Genomic DNA, 12,017 nt, shown 5'->3' on the forward strand with positions numbered 1-12,017 from the left:
ACTTTGCAGTGCTAGGTGTTAAATCACCCGAGCAGCGAGCACCTAACACTTAAGTGCATTTGCAGTCTTTTTCAGCTTTTAGATAAAACTATTATAGGCCGACTTTGTTGTGTTGTAATCTTAACGGCTGACATTTTTTTTGCCAGGATTTTAAATAATTAATCAAAATGCGGGTGTAAAACACAAAAAGGTACAATTGTTTGTGCTTTTTAGTTTTGGCATAATGCAGAGATGGGGACTTGAGTCGCACGCATTTCAAATGACTCATGACTCGCAAAAAATGACTAGTGAGCAACAAGAGTCGCTAGTGTCAGCATGTGTTAACATCAGTTACATGTGACAATTATATATATATATATCTATATACTGTATATACAGTGTATCACAAAAGTGAGTACACCCCTCACATTTCTGCAAATATTTCATTATATCTTTTCATTGGACAACACTATAGACATGAAACTTGGATATAACTTAGAGTAGTCAGTGTACAGCTTGTATAGCAGTGTAGATTTACTGTCTTCTGAAAATAACTCAACAAATAGCCATTAATGTCTAAATAGCTGGCAACATAAGTGAGTACACCCCACAGTGAACATGTCCAACTGTGCCCAAATGTGTCGTTGTCCCTCCCTGGTGTCATGTGTCAAGGTCCCAGGTGTAAATGGGGAGCAGGGCTGTTAAATTTGGTGTTTTGGGTACAATTCTCTCATACTGGCCACTGGATATTCAACATGGCACCTCATGGCAAAGAACTCTCTGAGGATGTGAGAAATAGAATTGTTGCTCTCCACAAAGATGGCCTGGGCTATAAGAAGATTGCTGACACACTGAAACTGAGCTACAGCATGGTGGCCAAGGTCATACAGCGGTTTTCCACTCGGAACAGGCTTCGCCAGGGTCGACCAAAGAAGTTGAGTCCACGTGTTCGGCGTCATATCCAGAGGTTGGCTTTAAAAAATAGACACATGAGTGCTGCCAGCATTGCTGCAGAGGTTGAAGACGTGGGAGGTCAGCCTGTCAGTGCTCAGACCATACGCCGCACACTGCATCAACTCAGTCTGCATGGTCGTCATCCCAGAAGGAAGCTGACGCACAAGAAAGCCCGCAAACAGTTTGCTGAAGACAAGCAGTCCAAGAACATGGATTACTGGAATGCCCTGTGGTCTGACGAGACCAAGATAAACTTGTTTGGCTCAGATGGTGTCCAGCATGTGTGGCGGCACCCTGGTGAGAAGTACCAAGACAACTGTATCTTGCCTACAGTCAAGCATGGTGGTGGTAGCATCATGGTCTTGGGCTGCATGAGTGTTGCTGGCACTGGGGAGCTGCAGTTCATTGAGGGAAACATGAATTCCAACATGTACTGTGACATTCTGAAACAGAGCATGATCCCCTCCCTTCGAAAACTGGTGAATTCCATGCCCAGGAGGGTTAAGGCAGTGCTGGATAATAATGGTGGTCACACAAAATATTGACACTTTGGGCACAATTTGGACATGTTCACTGTGGGGTGTACTCACTTATGTTGCCAGCCATTTAGACATTAATGGCTGTGTGTTGAGTTATTTTCAGAAGACAGTAAATCTACACTGCTATACAAGCTGTACACTGACTACTCTAAGTTATATCCAAGTTTCATGTCTAAAGTATTGTCCAATGAAAAGATATAATGAAATATTTGCAGAAATGTGAGGGGTGTACTCACTTTTGTGATACACTGTATATATATATATATATATATAGATATATATATATAATTATTATTATTATAAACATTCTGCTCTCTAATAACGCTTCGGCAGTCTTAACCCGCAACGCACGCAATGGGTAAATGTTACAGCCAGCTTCCGGCGTAGTGATGAAGCGTCCCTCCCTACTCCCTACACAGTTTGAAGCTCACTTCATTTGAACATTTCCGTTACCTTTGAATTGGAATCTCACTTAAAATGGTGGAATACCCTACGAGGTGCACTTCAAGGACAACTGGGGTGAATGGAACGCTCCTACAGAATTGGCGCTAATGGTTGAAAGACCGCTTTCTGAACCAATCAGACCTTCTGATTTTAATTCTTAGTAAGAAATGCTGTTATCTGCATTTATTCAGTTTGCGTCACACAGATGATATGTCAATGAAACGCTTGATTGGCTTTCTAACGAGTTCGTGTTTTACTTCACAACCGGGAAAAGTTTGGAGGTTTTTAATTATAAGCACACATTTGCAAAATAACGGATTATATTCCTAATGGGACAACACACAGTTATAAATTTAATAGCATCTGGAAGAACATAAGCTAAGGTAAGCAGTGGTTATGATTTTTTTTGCTGTGTTTTGGATTTTGGCCGCTGTGCCGTGATTTATTGCACTCTTTTATTTTGCAATGAAAACAAAACGTATCAGTTTAAGCTTTTAACTGGTACCTTCTTGTTACGGAAAATACATTTATTTGCACAATGACTAGGAAAGTAAAGGCACTAAGTAAAACGGCAAAATACAGTTGCTAATCTGTTGTTGTTTTTTATCTGAACTTACATATTATTTGTTTCTACGCTACATTTCCAATATATGTTTTGTGTATATTATATTGACTCGTGACTTGACTCAGACTCTAGCCTAAAGACCTGTGACCTGACTCGGACTCTAGCCTAAGCACTCGTGACTTGACTCGGACTCATATTTTGTGAACATCTCTGGCATAATGTGTCTATAATGAAGGCTTATAACCAGCCCTCACCTGTGGTGCTAATACAGAGAAAAATGTCCTGATTTACCAGAATATTTTTAAAATGTTTAATCAGGGCATGCCAAGCTCTATTTAAACATCTCAGTGTTTATAGCATGTGACTGTACTAAAGCAAACCCTCTCTGAAGTTAACAGAATCCTCAAAGTGAATATCTTGTTAAACAAGTCAAATGCTGTGCTAGGTCTCTGCCTTAATTAGCATGCTACACAAAGAGTCAAGAGTCAAAAAGCAAATTAATGTGACAGTGGAAAGCAACCAGTGTATTACTGGAAATAAAACATCTGGCTGGAGGAGCTATGAAAAGACTGTGAGTGAAGTAAGCATGGTACATTCAGTACAGAATCACTAACATCCAAGCTTTCGACAGGAGGTCAAAAACATCACTGGTATGATAAATAGTTGCCGGAATATTGCGTCACATCTAATAAAATCACTATTGCCATATGTGGTAGTTTTCAGTCTGTGGTGGAATTGCAAAAATGTGGTGTGATATTCAAAACAAGAAACCTAATCACATGCTAACCAGTCACAGGCAGGACAGATATGTGCTCTTACCCGTCTTTGTAATTAATGACTGTATCAATTATAGCGTTCATCTGTTTGGTGAGTTTGGGAGGATTAGGAGAGAGCTTCTCAGCTGGAGGACGTCCTCTTTTCTTCTTGGCCTTATCCCCATCGTCGTGTCGACTTTTGTCTGTGTGTCTCCTTCGCTTGCGTTTTTTCAATCGTATTTCTTCTTCAATCTCCTCCAGGTTGCCATCTTCAACAGCCTGCGGAATAAAAAAAATCTAATCTAAGAATTTGAAGATTTTTTTAATAACACAGACACTAAGGTAAATGTTAGCCTAGCCGGATCAATATGATGTCTAGTTATAAAAAAATATGAAAGATCAATTACAGTGGAAATTTTTAGGCCTAAAAAACAGGACAAGAGTTTAAAATTTCATTCTACCTGCAACTGGAAGACATTAAAGTGCACTTTGAAAGTAGTTACTTAAAAGAACAAACACTCACGAGGCATAACATTATGACCACTGAGAGGTGACGTCATCACAGCACCTGTTAGTGGGTGGGATATATTAGGCAGCAAGTGAACATTTTATCCTCAAAGTTGATGTGTTAGAAGCAGGACATATGGGCGAGCGTAAGGATTTGAGTGAGTTTGACAAGGGCCAATTTGTGATGGCTAGACGACTGGGTCAGAGCATCTCCAAAACTGCAGCTCCTGTGGGGTGTTCCTGGTCTGCAGTGGTTAGTATCTATCAAAAGTGGTCCAAGAAAAGAACAGCGGTAAACCGGCGACAGGGTCATGGGTGACCAAGGCTCATTGATGCACGTGGGAAGCGATCCAACAGACGAGCTACTGTAGCTCAAATTGCTGTCAGAATACACAAAGTATCGCAGTTGCAGGGATGCTTTGGCAGTAAAAGGGGGCCCAACACAATACTAGGAAGGTGGTCATAATGTTACGCCTCATCGGTGTATATAGGCTGGGAACCAGATGAGCAGCAGTGTTTTCAATGGTCTGTAGAGGAGATATGTAATAGGAAGGGGAACCAGCAAGCAGTGAGTTGCATTAACATTGATGTGAAGAAGAGCTCAGCAGTGTTGGATGGTAATGCAGGCAAAAAAAAATCTGTATTCTAAGCTGTGTGGGTCAGAAAAACCATAAGGCTATCCATCACTGTTGATTTGTTTAATGCAGTTCTTTTTAACAATTCTTTAAAGGTAATGGGTTTCAGGAAAATATGTCAGCAACCAGACAGGCTGTTTAAATCAGTCAAAAGAAAAAAAGAAAAATGCAGTGTGGCTCCTAAGCAAAAACGGAAATTAAAAGGAGCTAAATTTGTCTGACCTGCAAAGAGCCCTGACCTCAACCCCACCTAACACCTTTAGGGCAAATTAGAATGCAAACTGTGAGCCAACCCTCAAATTAGTGGTAGCCTAGGCTAATGGCCTTGTGGTTTAATAAAATCAAGTCACCCCAGTCACTTCCAAAATCTAGGAAAAAACCTTTTTCATATATGTTAAGGATTCTATTGGCAGTTATAAATATGTAAATATACACAGTTCCAAAAAAATGGGGACATTTTGTAAAATGCAAAATGTTTAGTTTTCATTGTTTTTAATTCACAAAAAAAGAACTATGCTTTAATGTTTTGGCTGACCAACTTTATTATACTTTATATATATTTTTTTTAATTTAATGCCTGGAACACATTTAAAACGAACAGGGTTGGAACATTTCTTAACAAAAGATAGCAAAGAATGAGGGCTTTTACCATCTACCGTACATAATAGTTCAAAAGGATTCAGGAAATCCAGAGAGATCTCAGTCCATAGGTGTGGCTTTCGAGCCCTTAATAAGCATTGCATGCCTCAGGCAAACTGTCATCACTTAACACAGACCACCGCTGCATCAATAAATACTACCTGAAACTCTATAATGCAAAGTGAAAGTAATACATCAATTCTATGCAGGACAGCTACCAATTTCTCTGGGCCCAATCTCGAGATGAGATTTCAAGCAAGAATGGGCAAAAATTCTACTTGAAAAACTGTGTGGTGTAACAGTGGTAAACAAACCGCTTTGCTAAGTTAAGTGTGTTGCAGGCATCAAATTCTAGATGTGCTTATATACAAAATACAATTAACGTTTATAATAAACAGACAGTAAAAACATTTTTATTTAAATTTACAAAACGACCTACATTCCCCAGTAAGCCGTTGCTGTTTTTTTCTACAGGGGATGAGATTAGATTTTTCTATCTACATAACATATGGACAAAATCAAAATCCAGATTGTTGTTAGGGCATTGATATTTTACTTGGTTAGCAGTGCCTTCCTCCTTGCAAGCATTAATTATTTCCTATTTTGTGTAGTCTCTTATATATTGCTGTGACCTTAGCTTAGACAGAAGGTATATGCAAACTGGAATGCTGTCCTAAGACCTTTTGGGGATTTTGTGACTTTGAGCTGATCTGTAAGATGTGTAAGACGTCGACGCTGAAGTGAAGTCAAGTAAATCTTCCATTTCTTTAGTCAAACTTCCAGAGCATATGTTCAAAATCTCAAAAAACATATAATCCCGTCTCTAGCTAAGCAACAGCTGAACACAAAACGTGGAAGCTAAGGCAGCCCATTGAAATGCACACAGGCACCTACAGATCCTTTATCAATCAATCAACTTTAATCTTTATGTGTGCACTAGAATTCCTCTTCCATCATGACAATCAAATCTTGATCCTCAGTATTCTTTATCACACCTGCTAAAACCTCAGGCCAGGTGTTTAGATGAGACAGATAATCCAAAGTAAATCAGTAGAACAATGCAAGCAGACTTCCAATTTTAAGGCTGGATTGCAGATAGTATGTGGCAAGAGCATTTAATCTCAAGAACCTATTTGAATTATATAACTGTGGCTAAAAGTTTGAGACTGACACAAATTTTGGTTTTCACAAAGTCTGCTGCTTCAATGTTTTTAGATTTTTTGTCAGATGTTTCTATGATATAATGAAGTACAATTATAAACATTTCATAAGTTTTTTTATTTTATTGACGAAAACATCAAGCTTATGCAAAGACTCAATATTTTCAGTGTTGACCCTTCTTTTTTGAAACTTCTGCAATTGACCCTGGAATGCTGGAAATCAGCTTCTGTGCCAAATCCTGACTGATAGCAACTCATTCTTGTCTAATCAGTGCTTGGAGTTTACAATTTCTGTGTTTTTGCTTGTCCACCCGCTTTTTAAGGATTGACTACAGGTTTTCAACAGGATTGAGATCTGGAGAGTTTCCCAGGCATGAACCCAAAATTTCAATGTTTTGTTCAATGAGACAATGAGTCATCACTTTTGTCTTATGACATGATGCTCCATCATGCTGGAAAAGCATTGTTCATTACCAAATTGCTCCTGGATCATTGGGAGAAGTTGCTTTTGGAGGATGTTTTAATACCATTCTTTATTAGTGCCAGTGTTCTTAGACAAAAGTGTGAGTGAGCCCAGTCCCTTGGATGAAAAGCAACCCCACACATGAATGGTCTCAGGATACTTCACTGTTGGCATGACACAGGACTAAGGTAGTGCTCACCTTTTCGTCTATCATTTCAATCAAATCATTTTTCCAGATTTCTCAAACTATGGTAAGCTGGGCTATATCAGTGAGTGACATAGAGTAGGGGGGTGGGTGGACATACAGAGGATGTAGGACGCTTTTTCCGGTCACCCCATGTAGTATTAATAAAATTCTATTCATTAATGCAGTTTTATTTTCTTTTATTCGGTGGATATTATTAAGGAGACATATGTTGCACATTGTGGGGCTGTTTTGCCAGTTTGGGTCAACCTCTAGTTCTAAACAGAAAGGAGACGTGACTCGGGTAGGCCGCAACAAAGTTTTGCAATCCACTGAAGCTGCTTCATGGGCGGTGACGGCGGATAACGCAGCTAATGTTACGGACATTCCAAACCTGGGTCAACTTTAGGATATGCTGGAGGCATTAAAACATGACATTTGTGGAAGGATTGAGTCTTTGAGGAAGGACTGACCGAAATCGACCGATAAGTCCCAAATTAATCCCAAATAAGTGTATTAACGGACAACTGTGAAGACTTGGAAGGAAGATCTAGGAGAAATAACATCCATCTAGTTGAATTACCCGAAGGCTTGTTAGGCCATTGTCCAACTAACTCTGTTGCACTGCTGTTAAAGGATCTTCTAGGCCTTGATGAGGTGCCATTACTAAACAAAACCTAAAGTTGGTGACACACCTCGTCCTCTAGTGATTAGAATTCACTTTTCTCACGTCCGAAATATGATCCTACACCAAACCAGAGAAGTCTCCAGCTCCTAAAAACCATCTAGAGATGCAAACTGCCACCAAAAAAACTAAAGCAGCAAACCTAAAGCAGAGTGTCACTGAAGACAAATCTTTTGGTTTAGCAAGTGCTACAACTTCACTGTCGACTCTAGGGCAGAATTTAAAAAGCATTAAAAAGCATTTTTTTTCTTTGAATGGTTCAAATATTAAATTATTTAATTGATATTTAATCCAGGGTTCAAATCTCATTTGTCTGTGTAGACGCCTGACCACCCGACAGCACCAAATTAGTTATGTCCGAGGGAGTATAGTGGCCTGATTACATAAGGAGCATTGCATCAGGAAGGGCACTGTTACAGATCAAGTATGCGGACCAGAATGATCTGCTGTGATGACCCCTAATACAGATGCAACCGAAAGGGGTTGCAGTATCATGTCACAGTATCATGACAGCTTATTACAGAATGTTGTCTTTTGAGACTTCTTACACTGCTAAAAGCAGCCCCATTGCATGATGCTGGCACCACTATGCTTCACTGGATGAACGGTATTAGCCAGATGATATGCAGTGCCAGTTTTTTGCAGATGTTCTGGCCAAAGTCTTTCACAAGCTGTAATGTGTTTATTACTCAACAGTAGATTTCATATGGCCATAACAGCCTGATTTATGAAGTGCTGCAAGGATGGTTGTCCACCCAACAGGTTCTGCCATTACTGCACAGCACTTCTAGAGCTACTTTAGAGTGACCACTGGGTTATTTTCTACTTTTCTGACCAAGGTCCCTCTGGCCCAGATGGTAAAAAAAAAAAGATTCAAGGTTGTGCCAAGCCTAAAAAGTTACTGAGGTCACTCCAGTCCTGGGAAAGCTCAAAGCATTAGATATTGTTTCATATCCCTGCCCTGATCTTGGCTTACCACAATTCAATTGCAGAGAGCCACACACAGTCCCTTGGAATTCATGCCTTGTTGTCCTGACAATGAAGTAATTGTGGGCTCTTACAGACCCAGGTGTGTGCCTTTCCAAACTATGTCCAATCAATTCAAATTGCAACAGATCAAGTCAAATCAAGATGGACTCCAATTCAGTTGTGGACACATTTCAAAGATAATTAAAACAAACAAGATGCGCCTGACTACAATCTGGAGTGTCACAACAAAGGGTCTGACTTTTCTAAGTTGATTTTTTGGTTTTGATTTTCAAATAATTCTCTAGTAAAACAGTTTACTTTGTCATTATGAGTGATTAAGTGTTAACTAAAGAGAATTCATTGGCAGTTATTTTATTTAAAATTTAATCCATAAAACAACTGTGAACAACAAGTCTGAAAACTTTCTGAATCCATTCTACACATACATCCATTCTGTACATACTTTTAAGTTATTATAAGTATTAATCATTAGAATTAAGTTCCAGGTGTTAAGTTTTCAGGTGAACTGTAGAAAAATTCACTGTCATAATAAATATAGATTTAAACCAGTAAAAATGAATGCAAATAGAGAATGATACTGTTCATTAAGGGTGCTGCCACGCTAACTGTGACGTTATGTTTGTTTCTATTAGTAATCATAGCCTACTGGCACGATAACTGACTTTTCAACCTGAAATTCAGACTTATGTAACCATTCCATCCATTCCATTCCTGTTTAATATGTTTTATTCTCTGAAGTTTCCTTTATAATGCAAGAGTGATTTACTAGCACAATTTACAGTGCATTAGGGGAACAGTGGTTCCTTCCCATATAAAACCCACACTCTTAATTCCTTCCTTATCTCTGGTTGGCTGGCTAGTTTGATGTTTTCAACTAGATTATATTTTGACATCTGTGAAAAATATAAATGAGATGTTGCAGAACTGAATTTACACAGGTGTTGATTTCTTCTTTCTGTTATATTAAGATTACATGAGATGTTTCTTTATAGCTTTATGAGATGTGTAAGCACATTAGCCATATAAGAAAAAAATAAATAAATAAAAGGAGCAAGAAGGTAAAAATAGCAATTATATAGTGTGCACTCATTTGTTTTTAATCTTGCACTTGGTAATAAAGATCGTTAGAGCGGCTTGAGATTTTTTTGTTTTAATATTTGGTACTGTCTGAGCTAGCATTTCCAAAATGCCAACATTTAAAAGGTCAGCACCAAGAAAAATTTAAGGATTCTTTGTACTAACACAATTCTAGAATGAAGTAGAAATGCCATTAAGCGCAACATTTTGGTAATTAACAATATTAATAAAACTACATTACCTGTGTGAATATAATCAAATACAACACATAGACAGATAGAGTATTTTGAGGCTCTGACATGAGTTGAAAAAAGCTCAACAATACAATGTAATTATATCTCAGTAGCTCAGATTAGTGAAGGAAATACAAAAGAGGCTCTTTGTTTTATTAAGAAGTGTTGCTTGGATTGTATTTGGTCACTTTGGGTAAAAACTGGCGCTAAATGTTGTAAATAGTACAGTACATTTCAATCACCCCACTAGCTCCTTCTTTAGTCGACTACACAGGGAATTTGTGAGATTCCAAACCCCAGGGAGTGAAGCGTTCAGTTCAAAAGGAACTGCGTAAGGAGTAATGAGTAAGGGTTCATCACTACGCAGAGGTTCACAGTAGAGTATACCCATCAATCATCGCATGTCTTGTGGTTTAACACAGCTGGCACGTATCTGAGAGCATAAAACGGTACGTGTGAGATTACGTCAGAGTTCACTTCTGTCTGTAAAAAACTAATGATGTGAAAGTAACCAGTGAACATCCAGAAAAGCTGCAAAATCCACCAAAAAATCTATTTAGCTCATTAACTTCTGCATTTAGGCCCAAAGCTCTGGAATTCTCTTCCCAATGAGCTGCAAGTCATTTAGTCATTACACAGATTTAAACGCAGCTGAAAACACATTTTTCTAAATCAGCATGGAGTCTTTAATTGTAATTAATTTCTGAGTTAATTCATGACTTGTGTTCTCATTTTTTAATTAAGTTTTTAATTGGTTTCTGACTTTTTATTCATTAAGTTTATTTATTGTTTTCATGCCTTTTAAACAGTGAAAATACATTTTAGATCAGCATTTTCTAAAGCAAGTGTAGGGTTTTAGACCTAGCAGTTTCCTCCAATACCGAATCAGTTGTCTTCTTACAGGGAGACGGTTTTACAGATTGTCTGTGAGAATACAGGGGTATTTTGGGGATGGGGTTAAATACCCTATCATAACTCAAATACAGGCTTCCTAAATCAGCATCACTAGTTTAAAATCTTGGGGCGTCAATGACATGCTGATTTACAGAGTTCATTTATTCATTCATTCTTTTTTTTTCTTTCTTTTTTTCCATCAAGCTGTTCTTTTAAATTTGACTCTTTTTTTACCTTTTTATTTGAACGGAAAGTTAGTTAACAAGCATCTGCGGCTCAATTCATGTCATATTGTACTAAATACATGACAAATTAGTATGCAACCATTAGTACGGGTATTGTATTAAATACTACACTGCCGAGTCACATTATTATGACCACTTCATATTTTCGATCACGACAGCACGTACCTCATACAGGAAGTCACAATTTGTGAGCTGGCTTGGTGGGTATATTAGGTGTGTGATAGGCTGTCTGCACACACTAGAGTTGAAAAAGAGATGATTATTGTCTTTTGGGCTAAGTGTAGCATTATTTCTGAAACGGTGCAGTTTGTGAATTCTTCGCGTGCTGCTAAAGGTGAAAATGTGTTGTGAGTGGACAAATGGCACCATTACAAATAAGCGACGTGGAAACTGAGAGGTGGACATCAGCTACAAAGCTGTGCGAGGGCGAACCGACACGCTACAGTGAAGCAGCTCACCTCCAAAATGAACCAGGCGTGTGTCTAAAACAACAGTTCAGTGACCCTTACTAAGTATGGGGCTTCGAAGCAGACGGATGGTCACTGCACCTCAGAAAAGGCTTCGATTTTTACAGCAGTTTTGGAATTGGACCTCAGATGATTGGCAAAGTGTTGTCTTCTCCGATGAGTCATGTTTTCTGCTTTATCAAACGGATAGACGTTGGCATGTCAGGCAAGAAACATCAGAGAACAAACACCCTGCAACGATTGCTGGAGGAACACAAGCTGGTGTTAGTGTTATGGTCTGAGGAATGTTTTAGTGGCATTCTCTGGGCCCATAAATCTATCTGGAAGGTACTCTTAATCGATTTGGGTATGAATCCATCCTTGCAGAACACGTACACCCAAACATGCTGATTGTCTTCCCTGAGGCAGATGGGATCTTCCATCAAGACAATGCGACATGTCACGGCTAGAAATGTCCGACACTGGTTGGAGGAGCATTACCAAGACTTCCAAGTACTACCCTGGCCCCATTATTCCCCAGACTTAAACCCAATTAAGCATCTGTGGGACCACCTCGATCTTCGTGTTATCTTTATTTATCCTTTCCTACGCACCCTCCAGCA

General features: G+C 38.9%; 1 protein-coding gene across 2 annotated transcripts in view; it reads right to left on the reverse strand.

Annotated features, from left to right (window-relative positions):
- smarca2 (SWI/SNF related, matrix associated, actin dependent regulator of chromatin, subfamily a, member 2) overlaps window positions 1-12,017 on the reverse strand; it is an 89,277-nt gene that overhangs the window by 17,829 nt on the left and 59,431 nt on the right. For both annotated transcript variants that reach the window (XM_063018183.1, XM_063018184.1), the window contains exon 29: window positions 3,301-3,515. In XM_063018183.1, the coding sequence (XP_062874253.1) occupies window positions 3,301-3,515 (215 nt within the window). The remainder of the gene's footprint in view (window positions 1-3,300; window positions 3,516-12,017) is intronic.

Source organism: Trichomycterus rosablanca, chromosome 21 (genome assembly GCF_030014385.1).
Source record: "Trichomycterus rosablanca isolate fTriRos1 chromosome 21, fTriRos1.hap1, whole genome shotgun sequence".
NCBI classification, from domain to species: Eukaryota; Metazoa; Chordata; class Actinopteri; order Siluriformes; family Trichomycteridae; genus Trichomycterus; species Trichomycterus rosablanca.